General features: G+C 60.1%; 3 protein-coding genes across 18 annotated transcripts in view; 1 reads left to right on the plus strand and 2 right to left on the minus strand.

Moving 5' to 3' along the window:
- PCBP3 (poly(rC) binding protein 3) overlaps positions 1–13,206 on the minus strand; it is a 54,777-nt gene extending 41,571 nt beyond the window's left edge. For 12 of the 13 annotated variants that reach the window (XM_069021621.1, XM_069021620.1, XM_069021617.1 and 9 more), the window contains exons 1-4: positions 13,125–13,206; positions 9,355–9,445; positions 3,384–3,458; positions 2,126–2,231 (exon numbers count right to left, since the gene is read on the minus strand). In XM_069021621.1, the coding sequence (XP_068877722.1) occupies positions 2,126–2,231; positions 3,384–3,458; positions 9,355–9,445; positions 13,125–13,206 (354 nt within the window). Of the gene's footprint in view, positions 1–2,125; positions 2,232–3,383; positions 3,459–9,354; positions 9,446–13,124 lie in introns of those variants that run through there. The other variant, XM_069021625.1, reaches the window with a different exon arrangement.
- A 694-nt stretch (positions 13,207–13,900) lies between these two features.
- On the plus strand, positions 13,901–20,435 carry SLC19A1 (solute carrier family 19 member 1). 2 transcript variants are annotated; one of them, XM_069021629.1, is made up of 6 exons: positions 13,901–14,051; positions 16,325–16,625; positions 17,328–18,075; positions 18,329–18,521; positions 18,605–18,746; positions 18,845–20,435. In XM_069021629.1, exons 2-6 carry the CDS (start codon positions 16,410–16,412, stop codon positions 19,031–19,033), a joined length of 1,488 nt encoding a protein of 495 aa, XP_068877730.1. In that variant the 5' UTR covers positions 13,901–14,051; positions 16,325–16,409; the 3' UTR covers positions 19,034–20,435. The 2 variants fall into 2 exon arrangements, with proteins under 2 accessions (XP_068877730.1, XP_068877731.1); XM_069021630.1 differs by having other exon boundaries at positions 17,328–18,048.
- Positions 19,307–20,722, minus strand: part of COL18A1 (collagen type XVIII alpha 1 chain) — a 36,579-nt gene continuing 35,163 nt past the window's right edge. For all 3 annotated transcript variants that reach the window (XM_069021627.1, XM_069021626.1, XM_069021628.1), the window contains one exon: positions 19,307–20,682. In XM_069021627.1, the coding sequence (XP_068877728.1) occupies positions 20,469–20,682 (214 nt within the window). In that variant the 3' untranslated portion in view covers positions 19,307–20,468. The remainder of the gene's footprint in view (positions 20,683–20,722) is intronic.

The raw sequence follows: 20,722 nt of genomic DNA on the forward strand, positions 1-20,722 counted from the left end.
TTTACTTATTAGCCAAGACAAGTTCTAAGTTTCCAACCTCAGACCAGGTTTTGCTTCCCAACAGGTAAAAAAATACACTTTGCCAGGTCATATGACATTTTAGCTAAAGATTAAGAGATGCTTCAAGTTGTATTTTGCCCATGTGAAGACAGCAGAACCCTTAAACCAGGAAAACCAGCGCATGGCTCAGCAGATAACGTCACTGCCTATGACAAACGTGGCTCCTGGCACGATGGGCACCAACCCCTTTGCCTTGTCCCGTGCCTCCCCGCACCCCCAAGCCGCTGGATGCCAGGCTTACCGGCAGCACAGAGGTGGCAGTGGCAGCTGGGAGAAGCCCATCAGACAGCGGGACAGCTCTCTGCAGGGACCTATATGTTGTCCCCCTGGCCCCCAGCAAGGTCGGCGGCCCGGGGTGCTACGCTCTGACTGATGGCTTTGGAAGGGCGTGAAGGGGAGGCAGGAAAAAAAGGGGGAGAGAGGGAGCTGGCACTGGGGGCCGAGCTCTCCGCAGGGCATGGCGCTCATCAGCCCAGCCCGGATCGATGGGTGAGCTCCGCTCGTTCACCTTCAAGTTCAGATTGAGCAGAAGGGTCAAACTGGGAAATGGTTTGGCACTGGCGGGCGCGTCCCCATCCCCACCCTGCAGCCTCGTGTCACAGCTGTTTCCCTTGCTGGAGTGGAAAATCCCCACCCCACAGCATCTCCAGAACCAGCATTCCCACCTGAGCACATTGCTAACCCTGTAGAATCTCCATCCGTCTTCCAGCATCAGCAGTGACCACTCATCCCATCAGCTGGATGGGAGATGGGAGCAGCAGCAGTTTTTCCAGTGTAAAGCCCCAGAACATCCTGAGTTGGAAGGGATCCACCAGGATCATCGAGTCCAACTCCTGGCCCTACCGCCAGCATCCCACCTCATGCTCTTCCAGGTGTCTCGCAGTTTTTCTATTAAAAAGTCACAGTGCCACACAACCAGGATCAGCCTTGAGTTCCGAGGGTGGAATCCCACAGGGGAAGAGCTCCAAGACACAGCCTCGAGGAGGGCTTGGACAGAGACAGGCACCAGGCTCCTCTCCCTCCTGTGGATGTGGGAGAGGGGCTGGGACACACAGCTGGGAGAAGGGATGGGGTGGTGGACAGGGAGCATGAGAAGGCAGAAAAATTACGTCAGAGACCTTCCTGAAGGGAGGAAGGTGGGACCTGTGGGATGTCATGATGTTCACCCAAATGATGCCTTAATAACCCATTATTGCAGAAAAGCGTCTTCACTAAAGCCAGAGAATAAAACGCCCTCGCTGGACAGGTGATGGCAGAAACCTCGGACCAGACACAGCCAGGACCCACCACATCACCAGAGGCCACGGATAAACCTCCTCACGGGTTTTTTTGCAAGTTCTCCCCTCACTGCACCTGACTGGGTCATGTGCAGCTCCCCTGAGAAACCTCCATCCCCCTATCCACAGCATACCCTCATGTTGCAGGCGCAGGCTGTTTGCTCTGGCTGGTCTCTCCCAGCGTTTTCCGTGCAGAAAACGGGGATAAGTGACACTTCTAAAAGGAATGGGACAAAAGAGAAATGGGTTTGTCTGACGCTACAACATTTCTGCTTTATGGAGCTGTCTTCTCCCTCGGAGACACGTGTCCTCCTCTCCACTAATGGAAAACGTTGCCCCGCCATCCATTCGTGCCACTCAATGCCTGGGACAACACGATGGCCTGGGGCCACTGTGGATCTATTTTAGTCACAAAAGCAGAGTGGCTGATGAAAATCACCCCGTCTCTGCACTTCCCAGCTCAGCTCTTCCGCTGGTTTTAATGGAATGGCCAGCGTGGCGGAAAGCAGGCGGCGAGGGCAGAGACAGCGGCACGGGAGACCTGCACGGATGCAGGGGAGAGGCCCCAGCACCCTCCCTGCAGGTGTTTTACAGCCCAAGGCACCTGCAAAGACCCCTCCTCCCAGGATTTGCCCAGAGGAGCTCTGGCTGCCCCACCCCTGGAAGTGTTCGAGGCCAGGTTGGATGGGGCCTATGGAAGGTGTGCCTGTGGAACAAGGTGAGCTTTAAGGCCCCTTCCAATGTGAACCATTCTGGGATTGTATGACCTGGAAAGGACCTTACCTTACCCTGCAGGATGGCCTCGAGCTCCAGAGTGATTCCTGGGAGGGTCTAGCTGCACCAGAAAAGGGCATGCTGAGCATGGGGGGGAACCCAGCAGTCCACGGCACGAGCCTGCAGAGCAGGACATGGCAGAGGTTAAGGCAAGGCACAGAGGAAAGACCAAAGCTGCTGCTTAATGTGAAGCTCAGAGAGAAATAAAACACAGACTGAGTTGGGGGTCGGGGGAAAATGATCAGGAGCATCACCTCCAGGCTGTGTTTGGGGCAGGCAAGCATTACTTATATTTTTTCTCTACGTTGCAAACAGGTTTGGGCAGCTCCTCAGCATCCACCGACCACGGGAAATCACCCTGTGGGGAGGGGATCCCTGGGATGGCAGGGAGACCCCCCAGGTGACCACAGCCCAGCAGTTCTCCTCTGTGGTCACCTGCCTGTGGTCCTGCCCAGCTGTGGAGCCAGGGGTCTGCTTCCTGCAGAAATCCAAGGGTGATGGAAAGCACCCAGCACGTTTCAGCGCCGTGGGTGCCGGCTGCACTTCTGCTGCTGCTCCCAATCAGTTAACTGGGGCATGCACTACCCGTCAATACAATCAATGGAGCAGCCTCAGCCGCTAATAAACCGAGTGCCAGGGGGCAGGAGAGCCTCTCCACCGCCCAAAACGTTCCCTGGGCAGCAGGGGGGGTGAGTTGCAGACCCCTTGCTTGGAGCTGGTGCTGCTCTTCACGTGCTGGGGCACCTTGTGTGTTAACAGGGAAAACCTTCCTCTTCCCGGTGACTCAGCAGCCTCCGTGCTCATCCCCAGTGACCTGGGCACTTCCCTGCCGTGGGAAGGAGCCTGTCAGTGGGAGGGGAGCCCGTGGGACCTCCTGAGGTCAGTCCTCAGTCCTGCTGATGCTCACAGCAGCGTCAGCACTAAGATCAGAGCGGGTTGCCCAGGGCTTTATCCCTTTGGGGGTTGAAAACCTCCAAGGATGGAGCATACACAGCCTCTCTCAGCAACCAGCTGTCCTCAGAATTTAGGTTTCTTCCCTCAATAGGTCTCTCCCTGTCTGCCAAGGTAGTGGCTGCAGCCCCAGCTGCTGTCACCAGCAAGTAGCACAGGTCCCAGGATGGACCCTGAGGGACTTCCCTCATCTCCACTGAGCCTACACAAGCCAGATGAATTTTAAATCCCAGCAACTGCTGCAACAGCGACATCCTGTCCCACGGGTGCTGGCCAGAACTAAAAAGTTGGAAAGGATGGAACCCCCAAACTGTGACTCACCGTTGGAGGACCTGCAGGGACAGGTCGGGGATCCTGTGGAGCTGGGGGTCAGCAGTGCAGGAGGCAGAGAAGGATCTGGAATACAGCACATCTCAGCGCCCTGAGGAGCCCAGGCAGCCCCCCCACCCAGAACCCACAAGAGCATCCTCCCAGCACTGCTGCCATGGTCGAGGGCAGCACAGGGAACAGGGAAGCACAGGGGCATATCAGAGGAGTCCTGGGTAATTGTTTTGTTCCAATCAGTACAAACTGCTGGTCACTGATTCCAGGACTGATAAAAAGAAGGGAAAATCCTCATAATGGCACCAGTTTCATCAACATACCCATGAAAAGGGAGCTCAGGCAAGGATTTAGGATACTGGAAGGACAAGGGGTTGCAAAGAAACCCCAATCCTTCTTCCCAGAGCCAGTGTGGGCACAAATCAACAACCCACACCCCACAAATTCATGGGGGAAGAGATATGTACTCATCTTCCAGGTCCTAGGTTTGAGTTCATCCCAAGGCAAGGCTTAGCATCCAGGGAACGCAGCAGTAAAGAATTTGTTAGCAGTTTTCTTCATCAAAAATGGGTCCATCTCTCAGCAGCTCTGCTCCCTGTTGTGTGCCACCCCTTCCCCCACCAAGCTGCAGGTGAGGTCCCAGCCATGACCCCTGTAGCAGGCACCGGTGCACACCCACGAGGTGCTCTCTGCCATCAGGTCACCTCCAGTGAAGTGTCCTAAAAGGCATCATGAGATGCACAAGCAACATTTGGGCTGCAGGGGGACTATCACCCTTGCCATCATCTCCCAAATCCTCTCTCCAGCACGGCCAAAGCCCCTGCATCTCGTGGCTGCCCTGACAGTACAAGCAAAGGAGTCAATTACACTTTTTTCCTGGTTGTTCTCTCCAGTGAAGCATGCACTGGTGCCAGGAGAGGCACCAGTAAGCTTCTCCCACCAAAAGCTTTCCACCTCCTGATCCGTGGCAGGGGAGAGCACGGCTCCATCCCTGCGTGGCCAGCTCGCCTGCCAGCTCTCACGGACTACGTCCCATCTGGAAATTTGGTCAGGAATGTTCACAAGGATCAGGATGCTGAAGGAGTCATTTCTGAACAGCAGAGTACCCAGATCCCAGCAAAATCCCACCTACTGCTCCCACATAAAAGCACCTGAGGATGCAAGGAATTCCAATGCACCGATGTGGCCAATCCCAAAAATCAGCCTCTGGAGACTATGGCACTTCACTGCCCTTAACTCAGCCTCTGGAGACTATGGCACTTCACTGCCCTTAACTCATCCCAGTGAGGCCACGGGGATCCAGGGGCTTGGCAGCACCTGCAGCTCGGTGGCCCCACCGCGCTGGAGCCCTCGGCCACCTCATTCCAGGGGCTCAGAATTTAGTCTGGGATGGGAATGGAGGAAACACAAAGATATGGACAAAGCTGGTCCAAAGAGGGGCCATCAGCAGGATGCCAAGGGGAAGGAGCTGAACGTGGCTCCCTGCTCAGGCCCAGCCTCCAAGGGGAGCTGACAGTACTTCCATGTGGGAGCAGGTCCCGTGCCTGGTCCCACAGGGCTGTGAAAACTCCCTGCTTTTGCTCAGGCAGTGTAGGATGCCCTATCCTACCATCCCAAATACCATATCCCCCACTCCATACCACTCCCCTTTCCTGAAAAAACCAAAGCCTGCTCCAACACCCATCCTGCCTCTCCTGCAAACTTAGGACTTCAGCTTCCCCTCACCGGAGAGTCCTTGGCTGTTTGCGCCCATCAGGAACTTTCCTTGGGATGTTTGGGACCGTGGGGAGCCTGTGTGAGGTCCAAGCTCTGCAGAGAGCATGGAGAGCTTGGAGAGGTCCTCTGGCTTTGCTGTGACCCTCCAGGGAAAATTAAAGGTCTTTTGGAAGACTGGCTGTGCAGTGGTGAGGAATGGATGGGATGGGAATGGCTGGGATGAGATGGGATGGAACGAGGTGAGGTGAGATGGGAATGGGGTGGGATGAGAATGGCTAGGATGGGATGAGACAGGATATGATAGGATGGGGCAGGATAGGATGGGATGGAATGAGATGGGATGGAGATGGGGATGGGATGGGGATGTTCTCCCACCACACCACCAACCCCTGATCTACAGTACACCCCACAGACGGGAGTATCAGCGACATGGCTCCGTCTGCATTGTCCTCCCCAGGCTGCCAGCCCCCTCTGTGTGGGAGGGAACTCCCCTTCCCTCCAGTGGAGATGCAGCAGCCCCTCCACTGCCGGATCCGCTTTGTTCCGGGGATCTCGGCGCCGCCGCTCCCCGTGCGGGGAGAGAGGGATCCTCCCCTGACCTGTGTTCCCATCATCCGCCTGCCCGGGTGCTCTCTGCAGACAAGGCAACGATTTTAATGTCCCAGTGAACAAGCTGTCGGGATGCATCAGCCTCAAAGGGCAGCCTTCAGAGCTGCCTTCTCCTCCCGGGCGCTGCCTGGGCAAGGAAAACCAATTCCAGCTCCGCGTGCACACGCGCGCCTCACCGGTGCCTGTGATTTTCCAGCCTTTTCACGAAAAATCCTCGCAAACCCCGCTGGTGAGGAGGGGGAGGCAGCGGGCCCGGGCTGGGGGTCGCAGGGGAGGCACGGTGGGCCGGCAGAGGGGCAGCCCCGCGGGCAGAGCCCGGTGATGTGATGGGACCTGAGCGCTGCGGAGCCGTCAGGAGCCTGGGCAGAGATGAGCTGAGAAAAGCCGTGAGCAGAGCTGACATCTGCCCCCTGGGCGGGTACCTAATGAGCGGAGACATTGTCCATTTGCAGAGACGAGGGAAAGTTAAAAGATTTCCGAGCTGACACCTGGCAGCCTCCACCGGCGTTCCCGGCCAAACAGCAAGGGAAGGAGAACAGGAATGAGGGACCGGAACCGGTCACCCCCGGGCTCCGCAGGGGTGCGGGAGCTGGAGGGCCGCGGCGTTGGCATCTCAGCAGCTCATCCACGCTGCCCGAATCTCCCCTGCTTGTGATTTTCTGCCATGTTAGAAGAGAAGCTGGTGCTTTCTGGGAGCTGGGGGGGCCTGGCAGGGTCCCATGCGGCCCCATACCCTACGAGAAGGCAGCAGCATGGCGAGGAGCACATCCCCAGGTCCAGCAGCACACCAGACCTGCCCTAGGCTGGGATCTGGGCACGGGTAAAGGCTCCTGTGCCCCGTGGCCTCCACATCCCAGGAGCATCCCAGGATGGCACTCAGCCCCCAGCACCACCCAGCAGGCCCCCCCACACTTCCATAAACCTAGTTCAGTCAGTCCCTATAAATCCAGCCTCCCTAAGCCCACTTGTCACAAGCTCTTCCCCAGCTCACCTCCAGCCTCCTCGCTACCCACCACCTTCCACTGGTGACAAGACAGGAGCGATGGAGCGGCAGAAGGGAGAGCCCTGTGTCGCCCCTATCTATCGCCTCCCAGTTTTCCCCTCGGGAAAACCTGGCTCTAAAAGTACTTGTGAGCCAGCAAACACCCCCATTGCCCCCCCCCCAAATCCCTGGCAGTGTAATGCTTTTCTCCCCACCTGCCTGCCTGCTTTCCCAAAGGCCGAGTGGATTTATGGGGAAATCATCTCCCTGCAACTATCCTGGCTGAAAGGGGAGATCCTGGAGCATCCTCCAGGCTTTCCACCAGCATAAAAAGCAGCTTTAAAACACTGACATTACTCCACACGGTTTTCACCAGCTCCACCAACAAACAATCTTGGGTCTAAACCCTGTTACAAGCACGACTTTCACCTGCCTAGCTCCAGGGATTTTTGCTCCTTTCCAACAGATATAGCCAGAAACGCCCAGAAGAAGGGTGCAAGCTCTTTCCTGGGATGCCTGGGAGTGCAAACAGCAGCTGGGCTCAGGCTGCTCCTCCCTGGCACCCGCTGACCTGCTGGGCTCGAGCAGATGGAGCAGCCACAAATCCCCCCATAAGCCAGGGAAAGGACTAATCTCCTAGAGGACAAATCGGTTGGCAAGGGGGGGAAGCTCAACATTCCACCTTTTCCTCCCTCCTCCAGCAAACCCAGCAGCATCCAGCATACCCAGAAGGATCCCAGCATCCCCGAGGGTGGAGGAGGCACCAGGAGTTTGGGTACCTGGTAGAGACCTGGTCTGGGGACAAGCAGACATTTAGGTCATGGTAAGCTAAGCCTTACATGCCCTGTGCAGGGAGATACAGCAGCTGGCGTCTCTGTGGGGAAAACCACATCTGGTGAGCTCTTAAAACTTCCAAAGTGCTTCCCAGCCATGAAGGGCTGAGGCTTCTTCAAGACTGAGAGGTCCTTGGTGGGCGTAGGAAGCTGGAGGAGCAGCCACTGGGATGAGGTGGAGTACTCACAGTGGAATCCCTGGTCCCTCCTCACTGCTGGAGGAGGATTAGGTCCACTGGAGTGGGTTAGTCCAGGTGCCAGGATGGGATCTGGAGAGCCAAACACTCTCTCCAAAACACAGACATCCCCAGAAGGATTTGGGAATGACAACGTGCTGATGTCAAAGCACTCATGGGGCTGGCGCCGAGCCCCACAGCAGATCCCACCAGGGACATCACCCCCATCACCCCCGTGTCCCTCAGAAAGGTGTTTCTGCCCAAAGGACCCCAAACCAGAGGTCAGCCCAAGGACACAGCCTGGTCCTGCTCCCAGGGCCATCCACAAACAGCCAACCCTCTCCAACTCATTCTCCTCCTGCTCCAGAGCCCATGGAGAGCGAGAAGGTCACCAAATTTTGTGCCACCCTTCATTCTTCTGGGTTGTGTTTTTTTATCCTCTCCTCCTCTCTTTCTTGTGTCCCCTCTTCCCTCGCTTCAGGGCTGGAAAACTCCTCCTGTGTGCTCACAAGGGACAAATGTCTCACCAGATATCGTCAGCCCTGCTCAGAAAACTCCGAGGTGGGCGAGCTGATGAGGACAGGCACGGGAGCACTCAGAAACGCTTGGGAGGAGGAGGCTGCAGCCCAGGGAGAGGATGGGAAGGACACAGGCTGGGATGCATGGCATCTGGGTTTGGATTGCACCCTGCACCTCGGATGGAGGAGCGTGGACAGCCAGCAGAGCCTGGGGAAGCCCTGATGAGGTGTAACACCCACCAGCGTGGCACAGCATCACTGCCACCTCTCTGGGGAGCCATATCCCACTGCACATCCCAGGGAATGGCCTGGGACAGAGGGTGAGACACTGTGTGTCCCTGGGGACCGTGGCCACTCAAGCTATGCAGTCAGAACAGACAACTTCAGGTCCCTCACTCATTCATCCCCATGCCCCAGAGGGGAGATCTGGGGAAAATCCCAAAATTTTCCATAGGGAACTCCAGACAAACCTGTTTTCCAGGTGGGAAAACTGAGTCACAAAGGAAATCACCCCAGACAGGCTTGCCTGCCCCATGGAGCCACACTGTCCCAGGGAAGGGCTTCATTTCCCAGATACCCTGGGCTCATGTTATCATGCCCTGCCTTCCTGTTATCAGTCCAAGAAAAGCCTTTAAATAGGGAATAGTTTCCATATTTTAAGGAAAGCTTAGAGGCACACATCAAGTGACCATCTCTGGAGGTCTCTGGTCTAGCTCCCACCCCGAGCAGGGTCACTCCAGAGATGGATTAGGCTGCCTGGCACGAAACAATTCCACCCTGGAACCTCAAAACTCTTTCCAAGCTCTCCATTTTCTGCCTGCACACAAGGAGATGTTCCCTGGATGCCCTCACCCACTGCCCGCACCAAAAGGCCTCATTTTTAGCCTTTCCAGAGCACAACGGGCAGCAGGGACCTCATCACAGATCACCACCTGGATAGAAGGGGACAGCTCCATGGTGGTGCCCACAGTGATGATGTCCCCATGCCCATGGTTGTGACCCCATGCCCACAGCAGTGTCCAGCCCGGAATGGCCACCAGTCTGTGTGACCTGTGCCAGGGGGGGACATGCCACCCTCAGGCCAAGGGTCCCCTGGACAGCCCCAGGCCTGTGGTGGGGCCATTCCCACCTCCTCACCTCCGGAGTGGGTTCCGGGCGCAGCACAACGTGGAGGCACATCTGGCAGCGTGGGGAGGGTGGAGCTGCAGCTGGATGGGCGGCTCTTTCCCTGTGGAATAAAGGGATCAGGGTCAGTTACGGGGCAAAAGCATCCTCCAAGCAAGGTGTCCCCCACAGCAGGTCCCCTGCCTGGGGACACCTGCACAAGTGTTTGAACCCAGGCCAAAGATGCCACCACCCCAATTCCCTCAGGACAAGCAAGTCCCAGAGGAAGCTGGTCCCAACCCAGCTGACCAGAGTCCTCTAAGGCACAACCAGAGCCCTCCAGGGCACTCAGATTTTCAGGAAATCATCACCTTGTGCTGGGAAAGTAGGGACAAGGGGGTTTGCTCCTTGGTGGCGGGGATGCATGAGTCATCCTCCAGCCTGATGCCCTTGAAACAGAGCCAAAAAAGCTTTTACCCAAAGTAGACAGCAATAGGATACGGGAGCTGGAGCTCCAGGATTAACCCTTTCCCGGCAGAAGCTGGCTGGCTGCCCTCCCATGCAGATCCTTTCTCCTCCTCTGCTCACTGCTGGGTTTTCCCACTGTGTGCACCCACCAGCTTGGTGGGCACAATGCCAACACTGCCCTGGCAAGGGCAGGGAGAGGGACATGCCATGAGACCCTCCAGTGATGGGCTGCTGCCGGACCAAATGGGGTTGGAAACGCAGACCCTCCACGTGGGGAACAGCATTTCTCTTCCACATGTCCCACCACAAAGCCTGCCCAGCAAACAGGACAATGTTTGGGGTCCACCAAAGGGAAAACACAACTCAAAAAAATAAGGTGGAAAATGTAAAGCTCTTTGTTTCACTCTTTTGGGAGGAAAGCTCTTGATTCCTACTCTCCTGAGTCCTTGTTTCATTTAGGAACCCACCACCCATCCATAGCTCCCATGGGATCCCCACTGATCGGTGTGCCAAGACTTGATGGACTTTCCCCAAAACAGGGGGAACCAGCCTGCTGGAAAATCCCATATTCCCTCCTTGACAGAAAACAGCCCCTTGGGGACAGGTGGGAATTCCTGTGTTAGAAGGAGCTTTTCCTCCCTGCAGGCAGGCAGACAGGTGCCAGCACCCAGCTTTCCTGCCAACCTGGTGACAACAGACCCGTTTCTGCAGCATGGAAAGGTGGGAGCTTCAACCCATGGCCGTGGCAGTGGGCACGAGCATCACTGAGCTGGGACAGGGCAGGAGGATGGAGGATGATGCTCCTTGCCCAGGGCTGGGAGTGAAGCGCCCACCCAGGGGTGGCTGCAGCACCGCAGCCTCACTGTGCACGGCCCCAAAACAAGCCCAGACTCTCCTGGGGCCATCAAAAAGAGAAGGGAAAGGTGCTGGGGGTTATACTGGCACCCACCAAGACCATGGCCCCATGGATCCAAGCACCGCTCAACCCACCCCAGCAGTCTGGCAGCAGCTTTGGCACCTGCATGGACCTGCCCTGTGCATTTGAAGTGAGCTCAGACAGGGATTTCCCTCTCGCATCCTCCCACAGGCCGCTATGGAGATGCTCCTTGAAAGCATGGGTTAGGTCACGGGGATTCTGAGTGGCTTCCTCACCTCCTGCAGGGCTCTCCATCCCCAGCTGGCTTCCTTACAGTCAGCACCGGGGGCTGCTAAGCGTCCCCTCCACCCTGGGGGATCCCTGTGCCCCCACCAGCCCACCCAAGGCTGGGTGCAGTGTCCTGGACCTCCCAGCAGGACCACCCGCTCCCTTGTGCTGCATCCCTCAGGATGCACCGGCACGCTCGGCTCTCCCAAGGATGGGCAGCACGAACCGCCCAGGCCTGGAAAGGCTGGAAACCCCCACAGCCCCAGCACCAGGGGCACTACGGCCCCGAGCTGCCCCCTCTGCCCTTGCTGCCTGCAGGACTGGGGGCAACCCCCGCAGCAATTCCCGGGGGCCCTGCAGAAGCCGCATGGGGATGCTCTGCGGCGCAGCGCGTGCCGAGGATGCTGCACAGGGCTGGGCTGCTGCACGGAGCCCTCCCCAGGACGGGTCTCACCCACACCCTGGGAGGACTTGCTGAAAGGAGGTGGGCAATAAAACACTGCCCCAGGAGCAAGAGCTGAATAAACTGACCCCTCCTGAGCCCAGGTGATGAGGGATGCAACCCCAGCGCCGGGCACCCTCTGCTCCCTCGAGGAACTGGAGAACCAGCCCAGTGATCAGGTGGGTGCCAGGGGGTTAAAATTAGATGGTCTTTAAGGACCCTTCCAACCCAAATCATTCTGTGATGATTCCTGATGATTCAGGAAGGACAGAAAAGTCCTGCCTGGGGAAACGGGCTCCCAGGAGATGATTTACCCAGCTACAGGGGAAGTTTGGAGGCCTGGGACCCCTTTTCTCCTCCCCCCAGCACTGATGTTGGGGCTGCATTTGCACTGCTTGGTGACCACCACACCTGGAGCACGGGCTCATAATGACCACCAGCCTGACACTCGTGGGACCTCATGGGTGCTGGCACCCAAAAACCAGCAGCCAGGGCTCAGAAACACACACTAGACTGACACCGTGGGACCTCTCGGGATGTTCCCACCCAAAGCCATGCAGCATCCCCGCTGTCACCCATCCCCGTGCACGCTTCTCCCTGCAGTGACGAGTGGGGGGGTCGGAAAGCCGCTCCCCTTGGAGACCCTCCCCTTGTCCCCAGGTGGGGACAGCACTTTGGGCTTGTTTCAGCACAGCCCGGGAGCCTCCCAAGGCTGGGAGCCGGGGACCGAAAACTCCCAGCAGCCTCGCAGAGCCGCCCAGCCGGGAAGGTGGCAGCGCACGGGGACACCTCCTGGGGACGGGGGGGACACGGGGCCAGGGTCGGTGGGTGCACGCCCTCCGCTCCCTGGAGTGATGCCGCACCGGGAGCCGCCTCGCCCCGACGCTGCCGCACCGCACCCACCCGCGGCCCCGCTCCAGGTGCCGGGGTGCCCCTGCGGGACCGGGAGCTCCGTCCCGGGTCCCCCACGCCCAGAACACACTCCCCAGAGAAGGCAAAGCCCTACCTGTGTCCGGACGGCCGGCCGGGCGAGGGAGGGCCGGGGCAGGGCTGACTCAGGGGCGGCGGCAGCCGGAGCCGAGCGGGAGCGCCCAGCCCTGCCCGCCGCCCCCCCGGCTCTGCCCGGCCCCCCGACTTCCTGCCCCGGCCCTTCCCGTCCCAGACCCACTCCCTGCCTCTAAACCCGCTCCTCCCCTGCCTCAACTCCTTCTCTAGCCCCTACTCCTGCCCCAGCCCCTCCACTGCCCTCTCCCTAAATACAGCCCCTGCCGCAGCCCCTGGACCTGCTCCTCCCCCGCCCCAGCTCCTGCTCACCACCCTACTCAGTCCCTACTCCTGCCCCCGCCCCTTCACTGCCCTCCCCCTGCTACAGCCCCTGCTCCTGCCCCCAAACCAGCTCTGCCCCTGCCCTGTGGCGGCGGGGGGAGTCCGCGGTGACACTGCCCAGGGTGACACTGCCCCAGGGTGACTCTGCCCCAGGGTGCTGCCATTGCCCGGACCCACACCCTGCGGAGCTCCTGCACCCAGAGCCGGCCGCATTTAAGGAGGGACCTAACCCTGCCACCATCCTGGCCAGCAGGGATGGGCGGACGGGTCCGGTCCCACCTGCCCGCGGGAGGGACAGGGTGGGGACAGGGAGCTGGCGGACACGTCTGCTGTGGTCTGGCCACCCTCCCCAGGACCACCTGGGGGGCTCAGTGGGGCTGGAAGTCTGTATGGGAATACCCAGGCGGTGCCTAGACCCCTTACAGGCTGGCTTGGATGGAGCTGGCTTGGGGTGACGGTCCCCGGACGTCTGGGATCCTGCTGCCTCGCTTCCAGGCGGGAACATATAAATATTTCAGCGGAATAGCCGAGCCCTGTCAGCTTGCATCTGCTTCTGGCAGGGTGAGCGCTGGGAAAGGGGGAGGAAAAGCGGGGAGAGAAGATGCCCTCGGAAGATGCGTCATCTCCCGGCAGATAGGGCGCCAGCTCCGGGCCCCGATTCTCGGGGGGCTCCACCTCCTCTACGGATGCTCTTCCACCCGGGAGAAGTGCAGGGCCGCGCTTCAGCCCCTCCTGGTCCTGATGGCCGGACTCGCCCCATGAGCAGCTCCCGGGGGCTGCTGCCAGGCTGGGCGGCGGGATGAGGAGACTCGGGAACTCCGCTTGGAGCACAGCGGGCAACTGCTCGGAACCCTCTGGGATGCGGCACAGCCCGGACTGGAACAAATCCGCCCCCAGGAAACAAACGGGGCGCAGAAATAAACCCAAGCAGCCGTGGGTATGATAAATCAGCGGAGGGAGCCAAGGCGGGGGGCAGCGTCGCCCAGGCCCCGCAGCCCAGAGGCCACGGCAGATGGGCGAGGGACTGACCCCGGCCGAGGGGGGCGGAAAAGGGGGTCCTTGACCCCCGCCGCTGCCTCCGGAGGGGATTTGTCCCCGAACGGGACACACGAGTCCCCGCGCAGCTCCTCCCCTTCCTGCCGCCCGCCGCACTCTGGGATTTGTAGTCCCCGCGCCGCCCCACACGTGGGGCGCGACTACATTTCCCGAGGTGCTCCCATACCCTCCTCCTCCTGCTGCTCCTGCTGCTGCCGTGCCGCTGTCCGGGATCACCGCGGATCGGGCGAGGCGGCAGCGGGCAGCCCCGGATCCCCGCCTTGCCCCGGCCCATCCATGCCCGCCGCCCACCAGGTACGGGGTGCTGGGTGCGGCTGTCGCCGGGGCGGTGGCGTGCCCGGCGGGGTCCCTGGGATGCCGCCGGTGTTGTTTCCCCCGGGTGCTGGGGATGTGGGGTGCCCCTGTTTCAGGTGCCGCGTACCCCCAAACCCCTCCTCTGCCAGGTGCACCCCAAACCACCCGCAGCGCCCATCCCTTGGTGCCGGGCGGCGGGAGGCAGAGCGGGGCCCGCACGCTGGGCGAGGGTGTGTTTTCAGGAGCTTCCCACCCCTTGTTTTAGGGAAGGGGCCCCGGGAACTCGCGCACTCCCATTCGGCCTGGCAGCTCGCCACAAAACACGTCGTGCCTTGGCAGTGTCCCTTGTGTGTCACCGACACGCGGCTGGGGGTGTCCAGGGCTGTCCCCTCTGGACCGCGGTGGCCGTGGCTCTGCGGGGAGCTGAGCCTGAGCTCGGCCGCCCGTGTCACCTGTGACCCCGGGCTGACAGCGGTGTGTGGCGTGACAAGGATCCATGTCAAGGTCACACCCCGATAACCCGGTGACAAACAGGTTCACGCCCGTGATAACGGGCTGGCTCTGCTGCCTCTCCCTCCCTCTCTCTTCTGCCTCTCCCTCTTCCCTCCGCTTCCCGGCTTGCGCTAGGGATGAAGGATGGAGCATTCCCTGGGACTCATGGCCACTCACCTCCAGCAGAGGAGCTCCAGGGATGTTCTGGAGGAGAATTGGGTGCGGCCAGATGCGTTCTGGTCTGGAGTCCCTTTGTGTGGGGGGGGACACATGCTGGGAGTTAGTGCTCCTGGGAATGGAGCAGCATCGTGGAGCTGCGTCCTGCTTTTAGTGTGGATGGTTTCCTGTGGGCCGGGGATGCATGTGTGTGTCCCTCCTGGATGGAGACGGCAGGAGATGGGGAGCAGAGGGTGGCAAACATCCCGTAGGGGTCATGGCGCACATGGCGGCGAGTGGCTGCCGCAGGTGACATCCACAGCCCGGCTTGGGGACAAGAAGGCGATGGGGCAGAGTCCAGGCACTCGCGGCGGCAGTGGCCCGGGCACGGTGCTGGGGTGGGCGCTTGGCGGGGGTTAGCCCTTGCTCCTTGTCCCTTGTCCTTCCTGCCACAGCGGCGGGGCAGTGCTCTGGCCAGTGCCGGACAGGCTCGCTGGCCGGTGAGTGACCGAGCGCCTGCCTTGGTCCCCAGGGATCTGTTTAGGAGGTGGGGGCTGTTTGCCCAGCCATGAGCTGCGGGACATCGGTGTTTTGGTGATACTCAGGCACCACGGGAATGCTGCTGGAGCATTGCTCTCTGGGGCAAATGGGCACTCAGCTTTCTGTAGGTTTTGGTCACCACCAGCTTTCCCCTGCTGGCACTGGTGCTGGCTCGTGTCCCCGTTAGTCCTGTGTTATCCGGCAGCAGGGAGGGATTATCCCACAGTTTCACCATGCATGATCCAGTGGGTCACAGACTGGGACCGTGAACTTACTTGTTAATGACCGTGATTAGTTGTTCTGCAGTTATCAGGGTAATCAGGTTTCTAGACCTTGCTCCCATGGTGTGGATTGGCATAAGTGGAATTTTATGGCATGAAAAGTCACCTCAGTGACTTCTTGTGGGAGTGGGGAGCACTGGGAGGACTCCCAGTCCAGGCTTTCTCCTGTCCCTGCCCTCATCCCATGACTGCTAATTAGGTCTCCTGGTACTGCCAGCTTCCCTGCAGCCAAACCTCAGGATCTGAGCTTTTAATTCCCCTCTGGACCGTGAATCTCGTGGCATTTTGCATTCTCCCCAGGCTGGGCATTGTGTCCCACCGGGAAGAGCCATGGGGCAGCCGCTTGCCTGCGGCTCAGCTGCAGCCCTGCCAGCTACTGAGTAACACGGGCGGCCCCATGCCCTGTGTGCACATTAACTCACTTCCACAGCCAGCACATTCCCAGTGCCATCCCTTCCGGTGCATCCTCAGCGCAGGGCGTCTGCATCCCTCTGCCTCTGTAGCTCAGAGGGAAGCGTTGCTCCAGGAAGCGGCAAAACCCCACTGAGTCTCAAAGGGGAGGAAAAGGAGGTGATGGGAGCTGAGGATGCCCCACCGTGGATCCAGATGCTCCGTGCATCCAGGCTCCGGATGCACGTGATGTACGAGTGCCGCCTGAAATGACCCCCCCTGCTTCTGCACAGCGAGACGCACGGCCGCTTTTCTTCTTCCCAGAACACCTCCTGGGGAGAAGGTAGTGGTATTTATTTGCCTTGCGATTCTGGAGGAATTTTGAGCCTCTGCCAAATGCTGCTTTTTCCACAGAAACCGCAGCGCCCTGGTTTTCCATGCGTCCGAGAGCGCCTGCGGACAGAGAGGGGCTGCGTGGTCGGCAGAGCCTGTGTAGCTGATGGCTCCCGGGATAATGCCGCTGCCCTGCTGCAAAGCCGTGCCCAGGAACAGTGATGGTGCCAAAAAGCCGGCGTCGGAGACGGTGCCAGACCAGCGCTGGAAGCTACAAGTCTTCTACCTCTGCTTCTATGGCTTCATGACACAGATCCGGCCTGGGGAGAGCTTCATCACCCCTTATCTGCTGGGGCCTGACAGGAACTTCACAAAGGCAGAGGTAAGCTGTGGGCACCCGGTCCCCCACCCTGGTGTCCCCCTTTATGGCCATGATCACCATCCTGGCGCTGCCCAAAGCATCCCCCCGTGGCTCTGGGGTGCACAGGGGTGTCATGTCCTGGGCACGGTGGTGTGTGCTGGCTCGTGGTGGTGCTTTCTGGGGGTGGAGGTGGTGTGGTGTGCTGTGGGGCCCTGTCTCACTTGGCTGTGAGGTCACCCTGTCCCTGAGTGCCCGGCTCAACTTGCCCTGGCATGAAACCTCATGCCCAGGCTGGCAACTGATTTTGGAGGGCACTGTGTGACCCCTGCCCACCTGAGCAGCCTGTGGGATGGCAGGAGGGTGCTGGGCTGGGAGAAGCCACACCCCACCCCGCTGGGGAGACCTTTCCATGATGGCACGGTGCACTGCCGGGCCACTGGCAAGTATGGGGTTAGACGAGGAGGGGCCACAATGTCATCGTCTCCCCACCAAGGGATGCTGGCCCCGATCCCAGCCGGCTGCTGCGTCTGTGGGAACGCTGCGTTCCCGGCACGGGAAGGGGCCAAGGCTCAGCCAGACCCCCAGTGGGGCGCGCTGCTGGTCACATTCCTCCCCAGGAGGTGCTGCCATGGGGGTCAGCAGCTGGTGCCCACAGAGCCCACAGGTTGGGGGGCATCCCCAGGGATGTACCCAGCACTCAGCCCCTCCTTGCCCTCACGGCAGGTGACCAATGTGATCACACCGGTGCTGTCCTACTCCTACATGGCCGTGCTGGTGCCCATCTTCCTGCTGACAGACTACCTGCGCTACAAGCCCGTGCTGGTGCTGCAGAGCCTGAGCCACATCTCCATCTGGCTGCTGCTGGTGCTGGGCACCTCCGTCCTGGCCATGCAGCTGATGGAGTTCTTCTACGGCATCACCATGGCCGCCCGCATCGCCTACTCCTCCTACATCTTCTCCCTGGTCGCCCCGTCCCGCTACCAGCGCATGGCCAGCTATTCCCGCTCCGCCGTGCTCCTGGGGGTCTTCACCAGCTCCGTGTTGGGCCAGCTCTGCGTCACCCTGGGCGGCGTCCGCTTCCTCACCCTCAACTACGTCTCCTTGGGCTTCGTCAGCTTCGGCCTCCTTCTCACCCTCTTCCTCGAGCGGCCCCGGCGCAGCCTCTTCTTCAACCGGCCCGGGAGGGCCGGCGACGCGGCTGCGCCCACCGAGCTGGACAGGATGGCCGGGGGGGACGGCGGCGGGGGGACGCGGGGCTGGCGGGACATGGTGCTGTGCCGTATGCTGCGGGAGCTGGGAGCGCTGGCCAGGCAGCCCCAGCTCCGCCTCTGGTCCCTGTGGTGGGTCCTCAACTCGGCCGGGTACTACCTGATGCTGTACTATGCACACATCCTCTGGAACGAGATCTCTCCCACCGAGGACAACCGCCGGGTGTACAATGGAGGTGTGGATGCTGCCTCCACGCTGCTGGGTAACTCGCCTGGGATGGGGACACTGGGGGTGTGGGGGGACGCTCACATCCTGCTGCATCCCCTGGGAATGGCTGGGGTCAGCAGGAACATGGCAGGATGCTCCATCCCCCTGCAGCCCTTGGGAATGGTGGTCCTTACGGAATTTTTGGTGGTTTGGCACTGGGGACGATGTGATGATCAATGGGCTGGGTGCCAGCCCAGGTAGGGCAGGGGATCCTCGAGGTGCTCACAGCATCCTTCATCCCTCCCCAGGAGCTGTCACCTCCTTTGCTGCTGGCTACGTGAAGATCCGCTGGACGCTGTGGTCAGAGCTGGTGATCGGAGTGGTGACAGCATTCCAGGCTGGATTGCTCCTGCTCATGAACTCCACCACCAACATCTGGCTGTGCTACGCTGCCTACATCCTGTTCCGTGGCTCCCACCAGTTCCTGGTGCCCATTGCCATGTGCGTGGTGCTCCTGGGGACCCGCTCCCACCCCGGTGGCCAGGTTGATGCCAGGGGTTCACCAGTGCTCCTGTTTTTCCCAGTTTCCAGATTGCTACCTCCCTCTCCAAAGAGCTCTGCGCTCTGGTCTTCGGGGTCAACACCTTCTTTGCCACCGTGCTGAAGACCATCATCACCATCATCGTGGCCGACAAGAGGGGCCTGGCCTTATCCGTGCATCCCCAGGTAGGGGTGGGGGGCACCCGGGATGGAGGTGGTCCCTGAATGGTGCGGGATGAAGGGAGGGGGCTCCAAGTGCTGTTCTCCCCTCTCCTCTCGTGCAGTTCTATGTCTATTTTGGCTTCTTCACGCTGCTGGCTGTGGCCTACCTGCTGGCGGCCATCGGCGTGGGCATCCGGCACAGCCGCCGCAAGCAGCCGGCAGAGCTGGCCTTGGCCAAGGAGCTGTGCCAGCTGCCCGTGGAGATTCCAGCGCAGGAGAAAAGCCCGGAGGCGGGCACCGTGCGAGCCTGAGCGCTGGCACCGCGATGCCATGGCCGGCTCTTGGCTCCCGAGGTCAGCATTGTCATTGTCACCGCGTGCTTGGCATCCCGTGCCACTGCTAGTCCTTGGTGCTGCTCTGCCGAGGATGGAACCCTTGGGACATGTTTTCTGCTCCGTGAGGACAGGGCTGCGCCCCTTCCCCGTCCCCACATGCAGAGCGAGGGCAGGATTCCCATGTGCCACCGCAGGAGTGTGGATGGGGACCCCATCCCGCTGCGTCCCCATCATGGCACAGAGCCGGGCTACAAGAGGATGTTTCTTTATTCAGTGCCTTTAGAAAATGGTTTATAGGACACAACTGATGACCAAAAAAAAAAATATAAAGATCCACAGGCTTTAAATTGCATTAATTACACAAAGTACAGTAGACTGTAAGAAATAGAGGCCGTGTGACTCGCACAGCTTTTGTGGTAATCATTTCCATACAATAACAAAAAAAGCTAGTTACAAATTTCTCCTTTTTCTCTTCTTTTTTTTCTTTTGTTTTTTTTTTTTCTTTTAGCACCTTGGATTTGCCCACACCAATTCCAACCAGCTTTGCTGCGCCTTCGCCATTCGAGCCCAGCAAAGGTGGCATGGCGAGGGGGGGTGGCAGTGCCACACGTGCTCAACACGCACACACAGAGCGAAACACATGCCAAGGGCACAGCTGCCCACGCCTCAGGGCCACCCTGTCACCCCAGTACCTGTGCTGGGCTGGCTGTGGCTGTACCTGGGCTGTGGGGGCACAGCCGGCGGTCCCCAGGGTGCATGAAGGGGATGGGGGAGACCAGACCCCCACCAGAGCTCTGCTGGCTGAGGGGTGGAGGTGAGGATGATGATGGGATGGGCCTTACCTGGGGAGGATGGAGACCATCTGGGGGAGCCCCAGCACTGCCAAGAGAGAGTCCCATGGGTGTGGTGCTGGGGTTTTGGCTGGAGAAGACCCCATGGCCTCAGCAGCAGGGATTTGGGTCCAACCCCAAGCTCCTGGTGAGGACAGCGCGGGGCTGGGAGGCTGGTGAGAGAGCCCCCACAGGCTTCTGAGGGGGACAGCCCGCACTGAACTCTCCCTGCCGAGCATCCTCCCACCCAGCCACCCCAAAAAGAGCATCCGAGCAGGGAGGGGAACAAGCCGAAGTGGTTAAATATTAGGAGTTAGAAGAGGAGTGAGAGGAGGAGGAGGAGGAGGAGGAGGAAGGCTGCCAGCCCACGGCTGCCCTGCCCCAGGTGGGACCTGAGCCCCTGCCGACCCAGGGCAGGGGCCATGGCAATACTCTTTGGCTTCAGGTCTGTGGGAGAAGGAAACCCTGCGGGGCGAGAGCAGGCGCGTGGAGGGGGCTGAGGGGCCCAGGGGTGCCGGGGTGCAGGCTGGCCCGACCCTCCCTGGGGACGCGGGGGGACTCAGGGGGCGCCAGGGCGTGCGTCACTTTTTGGCGGCGGTCATGAAGCTGTTCTCGATGCAGAGGACAATGAAGGCGTGCTGGCAGCTGCTGGCCACCTGCTCCAGCAGTTTTCCAGCGGCCAGGGAGGAAGCCTGGCCGGTGACCGCACGCTCCTCAGTCCGCCACGTCTCGCAGTAGCTCTCGGGCAAGCGCCGGCCCTTCGTATCTGAGCCGTGCCAGACGCTCTTCTGCGGCCTGGAAGGGTGAAAGGTGGGTGGCTGCTGCTGCCCTGCCC

The sequence above is a fragment of the Aphelocoma coerulescens genome, chromosome 7, assembly GCF_041296385.1.
Source record: "Aphelocoma coerulescens isolate FSJ_1873_10779 chromosome 7, UR_Acoe_1.0, whole genome shotgun sequence".
In the NCBI taxonomy this organism is placed as follows: domain Eukaryota; kingdom Metazoa; phylum Chordata; class Aves; order Passeriformes; family Corvidae; genus Aphelocoma; species Aphelocoma coerulescens.